The 23,328-nt window shown below is 39.4% G+C and overlaps 1 protein-coding gene across 4 annotated transcripts; it reads left to right on the top strand.

The window, feature by feature from the left end:
* The first annotated feature begins 275 nt into the window (after positions 1-275).
* On the top strand, positions 276-6,395 carry LOC145448864 (uncharacterized). 4 transcript variants are annotated; one of them, XM_080327313.1, is made up of 8 exons: positions 277-681; positions 762-914; positions 1,135-1,293; positions 1,353-1,398; positions 1,459-1,517; positions 1,920-2,087; positions 2,185-2,356; positions 6,090-6,393. In XM_080327313.1, the coding sequence occupies exons 1-8, from the start codon at positions 586-588 to the stop codon at positions 6,092-6,094; spliced, it is 858 nt and encodes a 285-aa protein (XP_080183439.1). In that variant the 5' UTR covers positions 277-585; the 3' UTR covers positions 6,095-6,393. The 4 variants fall into 4 exon arrangements, with proteins under 4 accessions (XP_080183441.1, XP_080183440.1, XP_080183439.1 ...); XM_080327315.1 differs by lacking the exon at positions 1,920-2,087 and having other exon boundaries at positions 276-681; positions 6,090-6,395; XM_080327312.1 differs by having other exon boundaries at positions 1,353-1,517.
* Positions 6,396-23,328: the final 16,933 nt, after the last annotated feature.

Raw genomic sequence — 23,328 nt, 5'->3', positions numbered from 1 at the left:
GTACCATCAATTAGTACTTACGGATCATGGTGAAGTGAAAATTCCTTATGGGCTCTTTCACCAAACTACGACTGAATTGGATATACATAATATCGCGAATGGTCTTATTCAGCAATGTCGCGTGTATGAGTTAGAATTTCGTCAATGCGATCTTAATGAAAACCTCGTGAAGATACTACTGGATAAAATTCGTGGATTTGAATTTGTGGTAAACGCATTCACACATTCCACTCGTAGTCACTGATCATTATAAATTCACGTTCAATATAAGTATGTTATCTGTATAATATTCAGATACGACTTTAAAATAACTTTCATCGTAATCGCGTTGTTCCCTATTACTAATGTGTTAAGGCGAGAATTGAAGGTAACGTAGCGAACAATGCTCAATTGCTACTTGTATAGGAATCAGTCTCAATAGCCTTATTAGATAGGCTATAGCCAAAGTTGATCAGTGTTAAACTGTTCATAGCTCATTTAGCGTTTTATGCGTTAAGTTTTGCGCTCGTTCAGGTCGAAATAAGAAAACTCAGCGTTACAGCACACGACGACATTGAAAAACTCCTCCCAGTAATATGCGAGTTGATGAAGGAGTGTGGTTCGACGGAGCTCAATCTGGAAGAAAGTGATGGATCCGAAGATTTTCTAATCATTTTGGATCAACTTATCAGGCGGCATCAGGTATTGATGATGGAAAAGCTAGGCGCTAATCTAGTATAGAACCTCTCGAAGTGAGATTTCCTAATACCTCATTCCTATAGGTGAAATTACGAAACCTCAATCTCAGCTACGGGGAAAACATTAACTTTACGCAACTCGCGACTATTATTTCGAACGATCTAACCTATTTGTCACTTGTGAACTCGCACTTGCAGTCAAAAGATTTCGTTGCTCTACAGCTCAAAAACAGTAAGGTATGCGCGATTATTGCTGGGTATAGTCGTTAATGATCACATTCTGTATGAGCGATTGTGCGGAGATGGATGGATAGAGCAAATTCTAGTTTAATCTTAGCACATTTCGCGTATATTATGACGTGAGTGGCTAATCAACATTTTTTTCTGTTATCAGTTTGAAATGTTTTATATCTGATCAACGCTGATCGTAAATTGACAGTTTCCTATATTCGTTCAGCTCCAATATCTTGACATCAGCTACAATCAGCTGGATGAAGAGTGTATGACCGCGCTGCCTGCCTTACTTTGTAAAGACAAAGCGGTTACTCTTATCATGAAGGGGTGTGACCTTACACCCGAGGAAATGCGCGCTTTTGAAAGTTTTGCTTCTATCAAGGTACTCACTCGTTTCTATAGTTTTGTGTGTCATTTTGAAATAAATTACTGTATTTGTAGGTCGAAAACCTTGATCTGAGTTATAATACGGATATGGAACCGACAGGTTTGAAAGAAGTTGGATGCTTTGTAAGAAAGCATAACACGAAAAACGTTCGACTTTCAGCTTGCGAATTGGACGAAGACTCACTAATCTCATTAAATAAAGGACTCGGAATTCATGAGGTGATCATTTGAACAAGATCCGTTATGTTTTCTAACTGAAATAATCAATCGCAGTGTCATGCTTATGTGAGTTTTAGTCATATTCAAGCATGACATTTCAGCGATCGATAGAACTTTTATCATCAATAAAGTGTTTATGATCACATCTGAAAATAAATACTATCACTGCTTCTAAGCAAGAGGTTTTTTCAATCGTTCATTCATTTTAAAGCTAGTTTAGATGGTTTCTTCAATAACCTTTCGAGCTTCATTATTGTCTTCGGTGTTGCATCAGTTTTGCTATTAGGAGCAGAAATCGCAAAAATTGCTCAACTGTTGATAAATAATATTATGACTAATCTATTACAGGTGTCTAGTCGTTTGTAGTCTCGTAAAATATTTGAACATTACACCATGTTTTAGCTGCATTCGCTGGATTTAAGTAGAAATCCTGGCATTTCATCCTGCTACAAAACACTAACTAAAGTCCTGTGCAATTCCCGCGTGGAAGAATTTAATCTGAGTAATTGCAAGATGCTTTCCATGCAAATCAGGAATCTGAGCGAAGAGACGGGAAAGCGATGCGCTACAGTAAGATCTTTCTGCTCAATAGTAGATCCCGATGTAGCGATGCAGTTCGTTTCTGTATTTTTTAATTGATCTAAATCGCCTATTATTCAATGAACAGCTAAAGGCAATCGACCTCAGTGATAGCAACAGAACGATAGTCGACGTGGAATACGTGAATTCCATTCAGAGCTTCGTGAGATATAATCCTGAATGCCGCGAAGTCAAACTAGTCTTACCGCGCTTGAGTGGGGAAGATAGGAAGACCTTGAGAAAGCAACTGTACTCACCCGGTAAGGAGATATTTTCCGAATAAATATGTATCTAGAGGGAATTGGGCGTTCGTTTTCCTTCACTTGATAATACTTAGCGTGTTCATTTGCCATATTCCATGCAATATTTGATATAATTTGAGCATAACTCTGCTAGGGTTTGCCTAGTGACAGTACTTACTCAAGTTGTTATGGTTATGGTTTAGAGCAGGTGTGGTCAAACTATAGATTACTAACCTACGGATAGATACGCAAGTCCCGTCGTTACGCTCCGGCAAGCAGTTACACTTATTGCTAAGCAATCTAAAAGCAGCATAATTGGTGGTGTCACAACTTGCGGCCTGAGGGGTGAAATTTATTGAAACTGGTCTTAATCGAGAGCTACTGTCGCACTGATTCTGAGAATACAAATTAAAATCTTGTCAGGAAATGGAACCATGTCAAACCATCCCTCAAAGTCTGAAAATCGGCATTGTTCTGAACAATCGCTTGACGAAATTGGCCATTGTTATGTTCATCCTGTTGCGGTGGTGCCATTGTTGGAACAATGCCGATTTTCAGATTTTGAGGGCTGTTTTGAGGTGGTTCCATATCCCGGCACGATTTTAATTTGTATTTTCGGAATCAGTGAGGCAGTAGCTCTCGATTAAGACCAGTTCCATCACATTTCAGCCCTCGGGCCGCAAGCTATACCTCCACCAATTATGCTGCTTTTGGATTGCTCAGCAACAAGTGTAACTGCTTGCCGGAGCGTAACGACGGGACTTGCGTATCTATCCGTAGGTTAGTAATCTATAGTCCAACTGAGCCCTCGATATCCGATGCATAGAAACCGGATGCAATACAGATGCTATTACAGTTGCCTACTACAACTTAATGAATTATAACGCTAATATTCACTCCGATATTGTGAAACGAAAAGGCTGACAAAACACCTAATATTAGACTACATTTGCGAGCTAGTGCGTGGAACAATATTAATACTAATTAGCGAAGGTATTGTTTGGTGGATGCACGTGAGGCGAGTGGGGTAATTTATGACATTTAGACAGCGGTGTCAAAACAAGGATATTTACGTCACTGAATTTAAGGCTGACAAACAACCTAATATTAGATTACATTTGCAAGCTAATGCATGGGTAAAACAGTCGAAGGTTTATTCGGAAGCGTATTCGGATCCCTGTTTGAGCTATTATTGATCCCAACAGCTATTGGTACCTATTTTGTGATACGATTGTTGATATACAATGTTCTTTCCAATTCTCTACTAGTTGCTGACGATTACCCCTGACGAGTGTCAGCCGAAAATATTGGAGTTCATTTCAATATGAATATACTATTCAATTGTATAATTATTTAAGCATAATGTATAGTCATGTAGATTGTAGGTGTACATCAGACTTGTTTATTCACTTCCGTCGACTGACTTTTATAACACATTTTACACAATCAAATACACATGTGCAGTTAATAATATCTCTCAAGCATCAAAATGATGTGGTCGAAATGTACGTTCTATTACAAATTTATCTCTAAACAGAATATTCATCCAACGCTGAACGTTGCGTAATGCCCAATGCGAATATAGTCGGAAAGATTTCCGCAGGAACAGGATTTGGATTTGAAAATATTAAAGTGTTGTTAACCACAGATTTCAAAATTACAATGAACGTTATCAGAAAATCGTGACTCGAGTCTGACTCCTTACGATGAGATGCTAATGGAATATTTGAGCGATATCGCACTGTGCTAAACGCAGTCTCCAAGCGGTTTCGTTATAAAGATGTTGAATTCAATGTAACATTATCGAGTATAGTAGACACCTATTTTATGCTTACTTCTTGATTTACACCCAAAGCTGTCATACACATTGACTACGGTTTTTATAATTTGGAAAAGCTAGTTTTAGTTACGGATATTGAAAAATGAGTAATTATAGTTCTAGTTGTAGATTTCGAAAAAATTCAGTAGTTCTAGAATACTAAATTAGCGTATTGCGTAGCTTTTGAGTGTAATTTAACCCTTGAGTAGTCTCGAGGATGATTTATGCAAGTCAAAATTGACTTTTTATGAAATGAACGCTATAATGATATCGATTTCACGTGCGTCAAACTAGCAAATCACTCCTACTTCCCATTTTGTTTTGTTTTATGACTCAGCGAAAACGGTTATTGCACAATCTATCTCTAATATGCTGTAATATACATGTTCAGACTTGTTTATTCACTTCCGTCGACTGACTTCTATAACACATTTTACACAATCAAATACACATGTATAGTTAATAATATCTCCCAAGCATAAAAATGATGTGATCGAAATGTACGTTTTATTGCAAATTTATCTCTAAACAGAATATTCATCCAACGCTGAGCGTTGCGTAATGCGCAATGTCTATGCTCTAATTCCAATTCTAATCGAATGTATGAAATCTTTCTATGGTCTAATTTTAATTCTAATCTAATGTCTGGTTTTCCTGGAAAAAGTGGAAATGCTACAGGAGAACTGTATAGTGCGAAACAAGCCAAGCTTGCTGTACAGTAGGGGTGTTAAAAATGACTTCTTATTCTCAAATTCTACTGGCTACTTGATAAAATTGTTAGATTACCGAATTGAAGCCTACACACCAAATTTGGTTCAATTCCAACCAGTAGCCGCATTGCTACAGGAGAAGAAAGTTTTTTATTTATTATTTAAAAATTAGTAAAAAAAATTCGAAATTTTCTGTTCACCCACGAAATTGTAAGGTTGTCTATAGAAACGATGCCCACCAAATTTCGCTCAATTCAAACCAGTCGAAAAATTTGGATTTGACTAAATTATTATTTACGGTGGGCACAATTGTAATAAATGATTAAGAATCGGTCACCGTAAATACTATTTTATTCAAATCCAAAATTTTACGACGCCAATAACTCCGCTTTCACTGGTTGGAATTGAGCCAAATCGGTTGAGCATTGTTTCTATAGACAACCTAACAATTTAATGGGGTGAACAGAAAATTTTAAATCTTTTTTTATTCATTTTCATATAATAAATAAAAAAACTTTCTTCTACTGTAGCAATGCGGCTACTGGTTGGAATCGAATAAAATCTGGTGTGCAGGCTTCAATTAGGTAACCTAACGATTTTATCAAGTAGCCAATAGAATTTGGAAGAAAAAGTCATTTTTGAACACCCCTACTGTACAGTGTACAGACATTTGCTATTCTCATGCTCATAAGATGAACTATGATTTGATATTAACGGAGTTTGATTCAACTTTTCGCGATTTCAGTAATTCTAATTCTAATCTAATTTGGAAAAAAACCCTGTTAGCTAGAATTATAATTTTAATCTAATTTCAAACTGTGTAGCTATAATTTTAATTCTACTCTAATTCGGAAAAAAAACTTGTAGTTGTAATCTAATTCCAATCTAATTTGGAAAAACGGAACGTTTTCTAGTTGTCCAAGTCTGCCTGTTACAGGCGGTTTTCATGAAAACTATCCATAAATTTCCATCTTGTCGATGCCTAATTGCCCACACGTACAGTGATCGTGTGTGAATATGTTTCCTATAGCGGTAAGTTCATCCTATCGGGCCACAGTCTGTGCTGCAATGCCTTAGCAAGTGAAACATCTGGTTTTTTGTAAGTACTTTGTGAAAATATATATACTTCGTAACGGCTTCTATTTATGTGGTCTTTCTTTAAGTTATGCATGTTAACATATGTGCCTGTTAATTGGGTTGTGAATATGCATTTTGATTTCAGGATGATGCCACAAGTTCTTGCTGAAGATAGTGACTCAACCTTCGCCGTACAAGAGTGTTTTGCGAAAACCTGGAGGAGGCGACTTCCCGCTATTACATGAGCGACGTTCTTCAAGCAGTATTTTCAGTGAATTTTTTTCTCCGTCGCTGGGATCTCTGTTTTTGTTATTTCACGAAATATGTTTCCATTTTATGTTATTATGGCTGAATTGATATCGAATATATGCAATCAAGACTGTTTATTTGCAATAGTTTGCCATTTGGAAGAAGATACAGGATATCAAGTAGGGTGTATATATTGAAATTGAACCCCTATCAATTCTAATGGGTAGGCTGAAATATCCGATGTACACCGCAAGGAAGGGGGTGAATCTGGTCATATACAACGGCAGGGTTACGTAAGTTCTGTTTTCGTGTACCACCTTTTGGGGTGTGCATAACCACTCTTTTCGCTAAGAGTGTACGACCATGACTATTCAACGCTTCTACTGACGGATCGTAAAGTTTATCTCCAAATTTTACGACAACAGTTTTTTCCGGCAAATGATAGTGGGTACTTTTCAGCCATGATCTCAGAGCCATTTTTTCACATCACGAAACATCCAGAAAGAGGCAGGCTTAATCAAGCCATAATCGCAGTTTATCTAATAAGCGTATCGAAACCGTTGAAAATGTATTCCCTAATGACAACTGTGCGATACTCAACAATAACAAAACGCAGCTGTTCGAACTTAGCGGATCCCATACAGCATTGCTAGCTCTAAATACTCCATTGAAAAATCTATTCCCCAATGAGTTAGATAACAGTGCGTTACTCGTAGCGATTCAATCGTATACTCTATAATATCAAAAACGCAAATGACTCGGTGGATATCACTGCTATCTATAAATACTAGTTGCATAGCTGAGGCTAAATGCCGTAAATGACTACTGGGTTGGCCGAGTGGTTGAGGCGTTGGGCTTAAGTTCCAATGAGCAAGTGTTCACGTGGGACGTGCAAACCTATACCAGCTCATCGGGTCAAATCGATCCATTATGACGTATATATCATTAGCAGTAATCTTGGACATATTCAATCTATAGCGTACAGCGAATAATCATGTAATAAATATTACACGTTATATATATTGCCTTGGTTCAACTGCAATAACAAATAAGGCGATCAACTTACGCAATAATGACGTTATCATATCTCAGCGTTACTGGACTGGAACTAAGCAAAGCCGCTCTCGTAATAACTAAATTAATCAACTACGCAATCATAATGACGTAATCATTACTGGACATGCTTCAACTGCAATACGCAATCATAATGAAGGTAATCAACTTACGCAATAATGATGTAATAATATCTCAGCGTTACTGAACTGGAACTATGCTATCTCTCACACAACCAAAACCTCTCTCGTATTGGAAACACGCCCACAATGTTCTGCGTTCTGATTGGCTAAGAGATGTCACGTAATTAAATACTCTAAGCCCATTGGTCCGCGTCGCGACCCACTATCTATTACTACTGCTGACATTCAAATATCTTTTACGCTGTAATATACGGATTTAATTGTGATAAATTATTAGTCAGTTATTGTTCAGACATTCAAATCTCGTATACTCAAAATATAATATGTTCAAGTCAAATCGTATATGCACCGATTAGTAAATACTTTGTCTTCATAATAGTAACGACCTTTACAATCGAATAAAAAAAGACCGATCATACGAGTACAACCAGGATGAATTATTTCAAATTTATGAGTTGAAGTGATATAATCAAGTAAGTGAAACTAGATTTTTAACAATTGTTAATGTTGTGAATAATTCTTTTGAGTATGGTACGATGTTGAAATATCTCTTTGACAAACGGAAAGCAGGATCGTGAATAGAGTTGTAAGTTTCAAGGATTGTTTCAAAGTATGATCTTGAAATGTGACTGGATCAAAGTCGGTAGTCATGTTTGTCAATATATTTCAATTCAGATTATGTCAAAGTCCAAATATTTCATTTTGGATTATCTGGATTTACCTTTAGTACATCCCGCGAATGGATTCCGACACCGCGCTATAACATTTTTGATAATAAGGACTCGAGGCTTTTCATGATAGAGTTGACGAGTGATAAGATGCGTGTTTTTGTTAAGAGTTTGATTTCGTGTTGATAAAGACAATAACTGTATAATGCACATACTTGTGATTCTTGATTCTTGTAGAATTATAGTTGGTATTGATTCTATAAGTGTGAAAACAGCGGCGTGGAATGTGCGAATAATTCGATGTGGCTGAAAGTCGGTGTCAGTAATGGTCGAATCAAAAGATCACGAAAAGATTTCTCAAAATAATTAGAATTGTACCGAATTAACATATTCAGATACGAATCAACTTGGTTTGTGTAGTAAGTTTCATTTCGAGTTGGCAAATTGATACATTGGTTGAATATTCTCATAATTCTTATCGCGCAACTAAAGTCAGCCACTGTTCGAAGTGTCAAAACATATAGCGACCACCAGAAAGTGTCAAATTGTTGGTTTTCGAATCACCGTCTGCGACGGCTCTGTGACAAACTAAGTACCGAAATATTACCATGTGAGCGATCGGTATGTCTTTAACACCAAGTCACTAAAATGGTTATGCCCGAGACATTATCTTGTTAGCGATCGCGGGATTTGCAATCTATTTTACACTTTTTGAAGTGTTAATTTACGAGTGTGGTTATTTGCTGGTTGCTTTTTGTGTCACTGCTGAATACTGAATACTCCTGAATGTAATAGTGCTGACTGGATTAGTGTAATAATCGATACGATAGTGCGCGGTTGACCGTGAAACAATTCCACACGCAGGTCATTCGAAATATAGGTCGCACTGCTTAATCCTCACAACAAGCCACGTTTCCGTTTGTGCGGTTATTGTTGGTGACTCGTACATATTCAACACCACGCGAGAGATGGCCGAAAGTGCGAATCACGACCGCGCCCATAAGAACACATAGCGAATCACCAACACAGCCTATACGTGAAAGTACGACATGCGAAAGTACGATGTGCGAGAGATGCCTACACCCGAAAGTACGATATGCCGACGCAACCATAAGAACACATAGCGAATCACCAACACAGCCTATACGCGAAAGTACGACATGCGAAAGTACGATGTGCGAGAGATGCCTACACCCGAAAGTACGATATGTCAACACGAGTTTCTCAGCCGCATGCCACCCCGCCCATAAGAAATAAGAGCCGCATGCCACCCCCGCCATAAGACGAAATAGCCGCATGCCACCCCCGGTTTTCCAGCCGCATGCGACCCCGCCCATAAGAAATAAGAGCCGCATGCCACCCCCGCCATAAGACGCAATAGCCGCATGCCACCCCCGCCATATGAAATAAGAGCCGCATGCCACCCCCGGTTTTCCAGCCGCATGCCACCCCGCCCATAAGAACCCCATGGCCGCATGCGACCGATCGACTATACTACTCCCCGCACTAACGGTTACGTGTCTAGTGGTCTTTCGAGGTCGAGTTTTGTTGAGATAGCTTAGTCAAGGTAGGGGTGTGTTGCCGCTTTACTGCGCACTGCGCATTGTTCACTGGTCTGGTCAGTGTTATGACTGTTGAGTCAGTCCTTAAATTTTGAGTTCGGGCTATACACATGGCTGGAGGTAAAATTTCCAGATGAATATTTTGTTAAACATATTCTTGTGCAATGTGCAAAGTGCTATTACCCCACTTGAGTTCAGCTTAAACGTACCTGTCCAGCTACACGCATTCACCAGTTACACATCATTAAGGGAGATTTTCATATTAGTGCAAGGTTCATTATAGGTGAAGATCCAGTATTAGTGTGTGGATGGTACGACACAATTATGACATTTAAAATCGAATTTTTACTAGGATTATTGCCATTGTTGAAACTCGAAAGTTTTAGCGCAAATCCAACTCATTCGGAGTCAAGAAACATCAGTTCTCCCAGGCGGATTCGCGCCTTTCGTCAGATGGTTTCACGCCCATTTTAAGAACAACTGCTCTACACACTGAGTACTCGATGACCGGAAGAGACACATGACAAGGGATTTCTGGAATAAGCAGCAAACACGGTTTTGGTGCACAACGCCTTAGCAGCTAAGCCAGGGTTACCATATTCCGGGAAAGGAGGATGCATTTGCAAAATTTTCAAACTTAGGATACCGGAGAAAGATCTTGAAAAAACGGCAAATTTTTCCCACTTCGTGGTCGGTTGACCAAAAAAAGGTCATCTTTCAGGCTCAGCTCCCGAAAAAGGCTACCCGCCGGAGCTTTACTTCGGTGTTGATTTACGGTATCGCAGTCCAATTTTACAGTAAATTTGACCAAAATTCTCATCAAAGAAGACAAAATCTCACCTGTAAAAGGAGGAAAATTTCTCCTAAAGGAGGACGTTTGGTAACCCTAAACCACCACTCATCACAAATATTATACCACTGAGTAGGCTACTCGACGACTCGGAATTCACTTCATAAAAGTCATGCTATGTGAAAAAGGTGATTCCACTCAAGGAAACAAGTTGTCTCAACACTGACAAAGATATACACACAATAACGACTATAATCGATTGACCCATAACTCACCGAAGGAAATTCATAGCTATCGTAATCATCCACGTATACAAACCCACCCTCTGACGGACTCGATCCTTCAATCAATGGATGTAACTCTAATTTTGCGATCATGCTCCACATTCTTTTTATTTCTGAAACACAATCCGTTTGAATAAATATTCGCTTATCGAAGCTGATTCAAAAAGCTGATTCAAAAATTTGGATTTGAATAAAAATAGTATTTACGGTGAGCACAACTATAATAAATAAACAAAGAATCGGTCACTGTAAATACTATTTTATTCAAATCCAAATTTTTCGACGGCAATAACTCTGCTTCCGCTGGTTGGAATTGAACCAAATTTGGTGAGCATCGTTTCTATAGACAGCCCAACACTTTTATGGGGTGAACAGAAAATTTTTAAATTTTTTATTATTTATTTTTATAAAATAAATAGAAACTTTCTTCTCCTGTAGCAAATCGGTTGGTGGGTGGAATTGATCCAAATTGTGTGTAGGCTTAAATTAGGTAACCTAACAATTTTATCAAGTAGCCAGTACGATTTGAGAAAAAAAGTCATTTTTGAAGAGCCCTAATGCAGAACGGATAATAAAACAATAGTAAAAGGCAATGTAGTGCGGCTTGTTAAATACGGGCTTGGCATTAGGTTTCAAGTGAATTGTCACCTTTGTCTTGGTGCATCGTCCTAACACATTAGAGAAGACGGAGGAAAATTTGGACTGAAAAGATACCAATTTGTCGTTCGAATCAGAAATGTCAATAGTATTACATATGATTGCGATTTGACCATCTGCGAGGAAATTTCATCCAAAGCAGACGTCCCCTTAGCGGTCATGGAGAAAGCATCGCTCCAATCGAGACCAAAAATGTTTTGCCCAAGGTGTTCGTCGAGAACCACCAATTTTAAGCCAACTCGAACTTCAGAACCCACCTGCACGCTTACAGTGCAAATACCTTTCACTTTCAGAGGCTTGTCGCCGTACGCTACGAAAGAGCAATGGTATGCTGAGAGTTTCGGAGAGCCCAAAGTTTTGTACCCGGTCAATCCCACCATGGCGGAGGGTGCACCAGTGTCCCACTGTGTCGGCAACGGAATGCCGTTGATGCTGGAGTTGATCCAGAGCTGGTTTCCTACGCGTCGATATAGTAGATCGATGTCGAAGGAGAGGAGTGGCACTGAGCAGAAATTGACGGATGTGACCTGTTGCGTGATACTAGGTTTGGTAGACATGCACACAGGTTTGATATGACCTTTACTACCACATTTCTGACATACTGAATGTCGATATTGACAGTCTTTTCTCTGGTGATCGATGAAACAGCGGCTGCAGGATTTCAGTCTTTCTGGGAAGTTGCCTTGGTTGGATTTGGAAGGTTTTTCCCCTTCTGATAACTTCCCGTCATTTTGTTGACGATGGAAGCGTCTATACTGCTACTCTCGCCTTGGATAACCCTATCAGTTTCCAACGTTCTCACGTATGTTGCGGCTACTTTGAGAACGTCGTCAAGGGATGGATTGGTTTGTGTTAGACAATGCCGTCTCACATCCGCGTGCGGCGTTTCTTTAATGATGAGATCGCGCATTAGCTCATCAACGTAGCTCTGATCACAGCCATCTCTTGAGCATATGAAGTTGCAATCTTTGGAGATTCCGCGTAGAGTAGCGATCCAATCGGCGTACGATTGTCCCGGTTGCATTTTACTGTTGTAAAATTCGTACCTGGCTGCTTGCACATGAATGGAGTCCTTGAAGTGTGTCGACAACTTCTCAGTCAACGCATCGAAGGTTTGCGCACTGACATCAGCAGCACCAAACAAATTACGTAACAGCGAGTACGTTTCAGGTCCAACCCATGAGAGTAGACACGCTCTTTTCTTCTCCATGTTGGAAATGCCGTAAATTGCTAGGTGATGGTTGAATCGTTGCAGATACTGGTCCCATTTCTCCTTTGATTTTACAAATGAATCAAACTTGGGAGCGGTAGCTTCAGATGTTGACGCACCGGGACTCGACCTCTGCGTTAATTGCGCCATCTCTGTCATGACTTTCGCCATTGCTTCGTCATGCTTTGCTGTTGCTGCATCATCATCTCTTGCTGCTTCGCTTGTTGCTTCAAATCTTCTTTGTGCTGTGCCATCTCTTCTTTGTGCTGCGCGCGTTGCTCCGCCATCATTTCCTGCTGCTTCTCTAGAAGCTTTAATATACTTGCTTCCATGATATATGTTCGTCGCAGAAATAACTATGAATCCGACTTCTGACACCAATTGTTATGTTCTTGATCTTGGTTGAACAATAACTCAATACAACGAGGTTGCAATATGAAATCAGTATATATTAACAGCAGAATAACTTTAAGGCAGCGACACGATCCAGAGTTCAGTTAAATGAAAGACGACGAGACAACAGAACACAGGGTATAAATACAAGCACGACTCACGAGGAAATAATGATTGGCTGTAATTACTAATCCAATAGAACGAAAGAGTTGTACGACACTAAAACGTAAATGCACGAACATAACAATATTGGTGAATGAAGATGCATTCTAGAATTTACAGGCTGAGGATGACGACGAATAATTTGTGATATTCTTTGCATCAGTAATCATCGGTCATAGGATTGGTCTTTAACCTTCACTAATTTAGGGAACACCTACGCCAATCTGCCAGCTTTCACGGTAGCCCAAATATTTCGGTGGATTAGCAATACAGATTTCGAATCGAACCACCTAAAAATAGCACATTGAACGCTCTTTCATTCGAAATTTAATGCTGGTGACGTCATATTTTGTGATACGATTGTTGATATACAATGTTCTTTCCAATTCTCTACTAGTTGCTGACGATTACCCCTGACGAGTGGCAGCTATAATATTCGGGTTCATTTCAATATGAATATACTCATCAATTGTATATTCGAGTAAATAGTCCATTAAATGGCATTAAAACTCGGGTAAGCATACTTTGGAATCGGGAAGGAGGACACTTTTTCAAAATTTTCAAACTTACAATACCGGAGAGAAATCCTTAAAAAATGGTAAAAGGTCAAAAGGTCAACTTTCCCGCTCGTGCCCAAAATCCAGTTTTTCTGTCACATTGTCAGGTGGTTGACTAAAAAAGGTCAACTTTCCTGCTCAGCTCCCGAAATACCCGCCGGAGCGTTACTTCGGTGCTGGTTCACGGTATCTCAGACGAATTTGGCCGTAAATTTGACCAAAATTCTCAAAAAGAAAGACATTTAGGCATCCTCGGAGGACATTTTCAAAAACCCTAAAACGGAGGACGTATGGTACCCTATCAAAAGCCGCGTTGAAAAGCGATTAATTGGGTTAGCAGTGGCTCTCAACCTTTTTTCATCTCGTGAACCGGTAAAATTTCAAAAAATATTTGGCGGACCGGTGAACTTTCAAAAATTGAAATCAACTCAAAATGTGAAGTATGCGACTGTTTGAGTGGCATTTGAGGGTTTTTATCGTAATTAATTATGTTTATGTCATCCACGTGATTTTACCGTAGTCAGCATAGTCGAGGTAAAATTGCCTTGCCCTGATAAACGTGCTAGCGCCAATAATCGTTACAGTCTTTGGCACCGAATGCCATGTATTTAACCGACCATGCTACCTCGAATAATATTCTTTTCTTTGACAATATCGAGAAAACAAGCGTTTCGGTGTCGAACCAAGCACCTTGTCATGTTACGTTGCTCATAGCACACTACCACCAGACGTACACTACACTGGCTACTATGAATACAATGCACCGCACGGAAACAGCTGACAACAGCTATACCCGGCCCTCCACAAAATCAGGGCCGATCGTCAGTCTACCCGCCCAGAAACGTTGATCTCGGCCACCCACAAAATGATAAACCAAACTTCTGGAGGTGTAGGGGGAGTGGCTTATCGCCCCCAGGACCCTACACTTTGTTAAATGTTTTCTCCAGTACTTGTGAGCACATTCAATCTACTCAGAGTGGGCATTTCATGTAACATAATCGAAAATTTGGGAAAATTGTCTTTAGTTCATGACTGAATCGGTCAATAATATTGGTAATTGCATATATATTGATGTAAATTTATTGTTCTCTCAGTATTATCAGATTTTCCGGTAGGGTTGATGGAGGTGTCGTCGTGGAAAATTTATGGCACGTAATTAATATTAATTTATAACATATTCGGGTGGGCCTGTTGGAATAATTACTTTAATGTATGTCAATATTTCGTTATCAACTGTCTCTTATATAGTGACGAGATATTGAAATCACCCAAGCGTAAAGGATGCACACGATTCTAAATTGGTATTTTTTCACTGGCAAATAATTTTTCTTTGTGGACAGCGAGATTCGGCGTCAGCCATTTCGGAGTCTATAGACAATTATACATATATATCAAAGCTCTCGGTCAACAAAGGGCAGTCCTTTTCGGTCATGGTTATCTTACTGGCGAGGTTTTCGCACATTTTTCGGAGACCTGTGTTAGCCTAAACTTCATTAAGTGTTGGCGCGTCGTGGCGCGGTAATGGCTACCGCCGAAATACCTATTTCTATAAATTATGAGTATTTTCAGGGGGAAGGACACCTAATAATTTAGACATTTATTGACACTCAACCGCGCCTAGCTCGAACTCTTTTTTAAATTATATAAAATTTCAAAATGTTTTATAATTTATGTTCCTCCAAGAAATAATTTTGGGCCTCCTACAAGCTCGGCTCCGCTCCAATTAGTTGGTTTGGGATGCGGCAGTTACGGTCCACAAAATTAATGAAGCGTAAACGGATGATCGCGCAAACTGCGCGGTTCAGCAAGTCAGATCGTACTTGCCGCCGGCATGTCGTCAAATGACACGGCCTGAACTTCAAGTAAAATCAAACATGTTTCCGGACCTATTGTTTCTTCACGAAGTTCTGAATGAGTTTAAAATTTGATGTTTAATATATTTTGTCAATGGACAAGCCTTCAACACATTCTATGTTGAAATTAGGGTATAAATTGTGATATACCTCGCGGACCGGCGGTTGAGAACCACTGGGTTAGCGGGTCAATTGTCACGTAGTAAATCACTAATATAGATGATTCTTCGTATATTTTCAGCAAACCTTTTAGAGTCAAGGCTACGTACGGCACGAAATGACACACGACAAATCAATATTTTTGAATGAACAATTTACCTTTCTTTCCCATTCTTTTGAAAAGTGGAATGGATGCATTTCTCGTTCACAAGAGATCTGTGATATATGGCTGGTGGTTCTTCAGTCGGCTATTATTCATAATATTCCGACATCAATGGGTAATTGGTCATCTTAAAATGGTTTGGTATTATGTTTTCTATCTACTGAACCACTGAATTACAGCACGGTCCATTTCCTTTCTATAAGGCCAATAGTCTGTGCAATTTTTTTTATAACAGTAGTCTTCGATTACAGGAGTGATTCCTGACCTTTTCTAACCTTGGGAACACTTAACGCTAATCTGTAAGCCTTCACGGAACCCTAAATATTTCGCTGAATCATAAAAACAAAATTCCATCACTGTACACAATAAACCGCACATCTAGTAGACAAGCATAGAGTATTGATGCACAAAAGGGATCTGTGTTTCAATAGGATGTCAAAAACAAAACAATTGAAATAATATTTTCACACATAACTTGAACATGGTAATGAATATATTTATTACAAATCGGTTTGACTCCTGCTGCTCCTTGTCAGTTACCAGTTCCGAAATGCAAGGCTTTACATTGGGAAGTGTCATCGTATAATCACCTCGAAACGCAGCAGCATGATACCATATTGTCTTATATGGTGTCGACACAAGCAAATCTCACGGCTCAGTGAAATTGATTCACGTCACAATTTCTATTTGGCTACAGGCAAATTGACGGTCATTTTTGACCGGCTTGCCGAGCATTAAATTTGGTAAAACGGGTATCAATCGAAAGCTGACTCTGCACTAATTACGGAAATATAAATTTTATTCCGCTCGCGGCCCTGGAACCCCCACAATCAGCCTCAAATTTTTCATTGTTATGGAGATTGGCATTGGGACGCAACAATGCTGTCCGCTCTTTTTCTCTTGAGCTACTCTCTCGTTTCGCCAGACAGCATTGTTGCGTCCCAATGCCAGTAACAGTTCTATTGAGGTGTTTGTCTTAATCCTAGAATGCATTACAGGGGTCAGAATGACCCAAACGATGCTACTCATCATAACTGCTTAACACACATTTCGAATTCACTCCTGGTTTTTCATGACTTTGTTAGCCATTTATACTTGTACATGATGGGAAGACAGTTGTTCTGTGAAGCTTTACCTTAAAGTAGAAAAATGCATTTTTCATCAATTAACAGGGGTCATTTTGACCTGCAGCAAATTGGCATTGACCATGCGTTGCTTCTGGCTTGTCAGCACTTTCGCTGTCAATCGAAGACATATGCCGTCTTTTGTATGTAGACATGACCTGCCAATAGTCGACATGTGTCGTCTTTTCACAAAAAATAACTAACTTGACTTCTGTTTGTTGCTTTATATAAGACGAGATCCGTCGTTCAGCAGAGCATTCAGCAACATTTTGTCATGGAATTTTACAAAATCCGACGTTCTAGAACAGCGGTTCTCAAACGGGGGTCCGCGAAGCAATTTCAGAGGGTTCGCGAGACCACTAAATTTTTTAAATGGTTGACAACGTAACTTTTATTTTATTTTTTAATTTGAGAAAGCATGAGGCAATTTCGCACCACAACTGCTGAAACCTCATGACTCATATCATCATAATAATCGTCTGACATGAACTATCGTAGTGTGGAAAATCATTTTCATTGCCAATTTTCCTATAACCTGCTGATCAGACATGGGGTGATTACTTCATGAATGTAATCGATTGCGATTACGATTACTTCTGAATCACGCGATTACGATTACGATTACGATTACAGCAAAATCAGGAAGTAGTCGATTACGATTACGATTACATCGGAAAAGTAATCACGATTACTTACGATTACATTTATTTTGCTTCTTAGAACTAATCCTACAAGATATATTGAAGACAATATAGGGATTGCGTCGAAAAGGCCTGATGATATGACAACAACTTTCTCAATAAATGATGCGCTATTTGCTTGTTACGTCATAATGTACCCATTGCCCAACTTAATAAGGGACGATTTATCGCATCCAACGATTTGCATTCATGCCAGGTCAGTAACTGCCGCACCCAAACTCCCCAATAGGGTGGTAAGAGCGCTCGAAGGGGACTCAAAAGTATTTGGTAAAACCAACATAAATTATAGAGTATCTTCGTGAGATTTGATTTACTTGAACATTTTTTTCGAGCTTCGCGATTTAAATGTCTTTTGATAGCTTGATTTTGAAATGCATACCTCTCACCCTCATGAAAAAAGTATGCATAATTTACAGGAATAAGCATTTCGGTACCGGTCATTACCGAGCCAAGACATACCAAAAGACAAATGCAGTTTCGGCCAACATGCGACTCCAATAAGTGTATTACTAAAGAAAGAACCTGGCCAAACTTTGAGCATGTGTCCATTGTCAATAGCCGCGATGGGTGTGCTTGACTAATAATCATATCCTAAAAATCTGAGCCCACAATAAAATGCCACCCGGGTCACCCACAGAGGAATAAAGACAGGGCAATTATTTGTGCGTGTCTCACGAAAGTTTTTCTTTTCGTCATCTACGTTTTGGTGACTGCAATATCTTTTGATGTTATATATAACAGACCGGAGGTCACGAATTAACAGCATACAATAAATTAATTACAACAACATACCAGATGTTCTAATTATGAAGTACGTGCCCTCAGCTCCACAGGTAAATCTGACTATCGGGGGCTGAGAGAGGCTTAAAAATGAATAGTAATATAATGCAATTACTAATATTATTGACAATAATTCAGTCTTCAACTTGAAAATTGACCACCTTATTGGGGCCGAAGACCAACGTTCGGAGTGTGGGACGAATTGCTGTTTTGGTCCTTATTCTAGCTACAACCCACGCCATCATGGCATCAAAGTGGATGGCTATGGCAGCAGGTAGAGAATTGCGAAATAACGATTGGCGCCCGTTCAAAAGTATAGAGTCATATGAGAATAAGATAAAGTGACCATAAAATTCTGCCTTCTACTTAATACAGATACTGCACGCTGCCGTTACGAGGAACGGCAACGAACGGTTAGGTTATGATATACATCAGCAGCTGTTGTTCGTTGAGGAAATTGTAATGTTTTATTTGGCGAGTACAAAATTTCAAATCTTTGCTCGGTGTACGTACGTACTAGGGATGGTGTGAAACTCTGAAAGGTTCAGGTTCGTGTGGACGTGAACCTTTTTGAAAGGTTCGGTGTGAACACGAACGTGAACCTCATGACGTCACGTGACGTCGTATTTATAATTCCAACCCAACATTTTAGTGAAGTTATAGCCTATATTAATGTACACGACACCTATAGCGATGACTCGGGCAACAAAATGCCACTATGCTAAAGTACAAATTGAAGTTTTAAACGTCGGCAAATGTTTCAGCTGGGGCAATCAAATGGTATAATAATCCCATAAAATTAATAACTTTCGTCGCTTTGCCAACAATTTCGACAAGGACTTGCAAGGGAATACAAGCTTACGCCTTAACGGTCCAGGCCAGCCCAGTGTTGGGATCAAGTCACTACCTTCGAGTCGCGAGTCATTTCCAGTCATTGCACATTTTGACTCGAGTCAAGTCAAGTCAATCGAATTTCGAAGGTGACTCGAGTCAAGTCAAGTCACTCGATTTTTGGAGGTGACTCGAGTCAGGTCGAGTCAAGTCAAGTCAAGTCACAAGTCAAGTCACAATTCAAGTCAAGTTGCCTTTTCGAAGTATGAGGCATGACTACGTCATTGCATTTTGCTAGCTGTCTGAAATAAAAATATAATGGTCACTGATTTTGAACCGATGAACGAATATAGAGGTAAATACACGCAAGAAAGCGATGTATTGCTCACATATACGTAGAACTGCTAAATTACGTGAGTAATTGCATAGCCTCAGTTCATAGTTACCAGCCAATAATAGAATAGAGAAACGAATTAATAAGATGCAATACATTACCCATTTACATACTGATATGATACTATTCGAGCCTACGCCAATGGTTGAGAACTATATAACCTAGGTTCGAATTCAATTTCAATAAAATTAAATTAAATTACTTTACTATACTAGTTTACGACAACGTTAGCGGTAAGCTTCGATCACTTCGTTTGCGGTCAATCTATTTGTGAGAGAACAATGGGGGCTCAGTTAAACACACGATCATTGAATGATTGGTCGCTCTTGCGGGTTACACCAGCGTTTCGCGAACAATCCGAACATATGCTAGACACAGTGATTTTTATCGTCACCGATGACTTGATGACTTGCAATTGACTCGTGAATTTTGCTCCGAGTCACGAGTCAATCCACATTTCTGATACGCCGAGTCAAGTCAAGTCAAGTCATTTGAGCAAAGTGACTCGAGTCAAGTCAAGTCATTCGAAAAAGGTGACTCGAGTCATCCCAACACTGGGCCAGCCCGACAATATATTCGGCGCCTGAGTATTGTGACGTTATTTATTGAGCAGAGTGTAAAATGGGATTCTATACTTGCTACCGATATTACCCCATTAACAAATTATACAGCAGTATAGCCAACACCCCAATCCCACGGATTTTGTTTTTATGATACAATAAACATATGAAGTCAAGATTGACCACGTACACCTGCTAGATTTTTTACATTAGACAACGATATCAATTCCTTTGATTGGTCGAATAAGCATAATTTCCTGGCTATACATGTAGTGCATCTCGCTCTTGATGTTGTGTCATGCTGGTCAAGCTCACAGCAGAGAGTCACTAAATATTCACAAACGGAATACAGGTTATGTCGAGCAAAATTTTTGAGATTCTGAAGGTGCATGTTCGTTTAGTGCTGATTTTTTTCTGCTGCCAGCACCATGCATTGAGTGGTCAGCAGTTGAAATGCAATAAATTTCAACCAAAGCTGTTATAATGAAGTGAAAACTGTAATATGTCAAAAAAGGTTTGCAGGACAGAACCTACCAAGGTTCGTTTGTGAACGTGAACCTCTAAATTTCTGAGGTTCAACACACACAGAACGCGAACGTGAACCTCACGTTCACACCATCCCTGGTACTTACTGCATAGGCCTGCTGCTCGCCAAACACCAACAGACAAATTGCGTTTAACTATAAGCATAACCTTTAACCAAACACCAATACATAAGTTGCCATTTGCAACTAGGCTGAATGGTGATTATTATCCTGCTACGAGGTAGCGGCGTCTGGATTGTTGCGATAACCTGATATATCGCTCGGCATGTGTTCTTACAATCACACTATACAATGTACGTCGAATATCTATTTTTTACATACAGTACAGTACAGTACAGTACAGTACATACAGATACTTCTTACGCAATCCTGAGCGAAGCTAATACTTCTGACGTAATAATGAACAGTAGTGTTTGTAAATCAGTCGTTTGCGCTATCATTAACCTGGTATAATATCTTTTCCTTGTTCGCAAATGTTGAGTTTATGTCATAGTCCTTGTACAAATAAAAAGTAATCGGTCTTTCACAAAGAAATCGATTAGATATGGGAAGTAGTCGATTACGATTACGATTACTTCGGAATTTTTTCGAATGTAATCGATTGCGATTACGATTACTTGAAAATGCTGTAATCGTCGTAATCGATTACGATTACTAATCGCGATTACCCCATGTCTGCTGCTGATACAAACATATTGCTGTTTAGAGACGTTTGGTTGGGGTTTCTTGAAAAAATAAAAAATAAGGAGATAGTAACGTCAATCAGGCTGACTTCGTAATGTCTTCTCGATTTGAAGTTGTCAGTCTCATCAAATCAGTGAACAGTCGTTTAAAATAGAAATTTCCGTAGTATTTCCTAATTTGTCCCAATGCAGGGATTGCAACCTCGCCACGAAATCCGTTTTATCCTGTGATATGCATAACCACTATTTGAAGAGCTTCTTGGAGGTACAGAACTTCAATATACAATTGAATAGTATATTCATATTGAAATGAACCCGAATATTTTCGGCTGACACTCGTGATAAAGCGGACGATGATATACCTGCTCTTAAAGCTCTGCTATCAGATTTGGCGCATTCTTGTTGCGGATGCCGTATCGACAAAGCTGATTTTTTGATGAACAAGGAGTGTATCGTTGCTATCAAAGCATTACGCTCCAACCCTGAAATTTATATCACCAGTTATATTGGTATGCAGCCTTGTCTTGTTAATGTTGAATTGTTCATGGTCGAAAATGTATGCTCGTAAATATATATGTAAACCCGAACAGAACAAGTCGTTTCATAACAGTCTTTCTCAGGACGGAAAACTTGGTTCCATTCTTAGGCGCATAAAATTTATCTATAATATTAGATTAAGATTTCACTTTGACGGTAGAAACTCTCTACGGGCCGATCAAAATGCGTCGCGGGCCGAATCCGGTCCGCAGTCCGTATGTTGCCCGTCCCTGCGCTAGATGCTGGACGTGATATGTTCATAAAATATATGTTTCTTCATTTTGGTGCCATAAATGTTGCGATCACGCCAAAAGTATCGTCGGAAGCGTTATTCGTTAATACTACATTAGCCTCCATCTATCTTTTCGGAAATGGTTTTCGGCACTCCTCGTTCATATCAAAACGAAGACGCGGATTTTCAAGACTCGACCACGTACTTCAAGATATACAACAGCAAAATTAGCTTTAAAATAATAAAAGTCTACCAATTTCTACATAAATAGTATGATGTCATTTTCATGAAAAATCATGATTCTGCTGTTTATCACAAGCCAACAGTTCATATTTGCACAAGACAGATGAAGGTTGCACCACAATAGAGCTAAAATTGAACTAAAACTTGAGGGGGTCCGCGAGGGTCCGTGACGGTCCAAAGGGGTCCGCGAAGTCAAAAAGGTTGAGAACCACTGTTCTAGAATAAGCTATTGCGCAATTGTAAGCATGGTGAGCACATGGTATGGCAAGCTCTGTAATGCAGTTTCGCAATAGTCAGTTGCAGGTTTAGGTTGTTACAGACAGACAGACAGATTCTTTATTCGTACGATGAGAGTTCACACAAATATGTAAAAAAGACAAACACAGCGATATGACCACATCAAGATGTGTATTGTGTAGTCTTCAAGTCAGCTGTAGTCAAGGCGTAACGTTAGAACATTTATATCATGCTACTGTCGGTCAGTAACACTTCAACAAAAGATTAAACAACAAAACGCAAACGCAAAACAGTGGTAGTAGAAAAAAACTGTAACACTAGTTCAAAATAAATACCAGATTATACTCTCAGGTCTCAATATGTAGAAATGAGCTGAGACTTAAAATTCCGACAGAATGATGAAAATGACAAACCTCTGTGCTCTATTGATAAGGAGTTCCAAATCCTTGGACCAACAAAAGTTAAGGATCTCTGGCACACACTAGCGGCTAAATTCTGTATAAAGATATTTCCAGCAGTGGCAGATCTAGTTCCGTGAGAGCGGACACCGGCAGATGGCGTAAAGATGCGGCTAAGAGCAGAAGGGAATTCAACATGGTGATATCGGTACATTG

Source organism: Botryllus schlosseri, chromosome 10 (genome assembly GCF_051294905.1).
Source record: "Botryllus schlosseri isolate E-star chromosome 10, Bs_hap1, whole genome shotgun sequence".
Classification (NCBI taxonomy): Eukaryota; Metazoa; Chordata; class Ascidiacea; order Stolidobranchia; family Styelidae; genus Botryllus; species Botryllus schlosseri.
The sequence above is the reverse complement of the archived record's forward strand: the minus strand, read 5'-3'. Positions and strand labels throughout refer to the sequence as shown.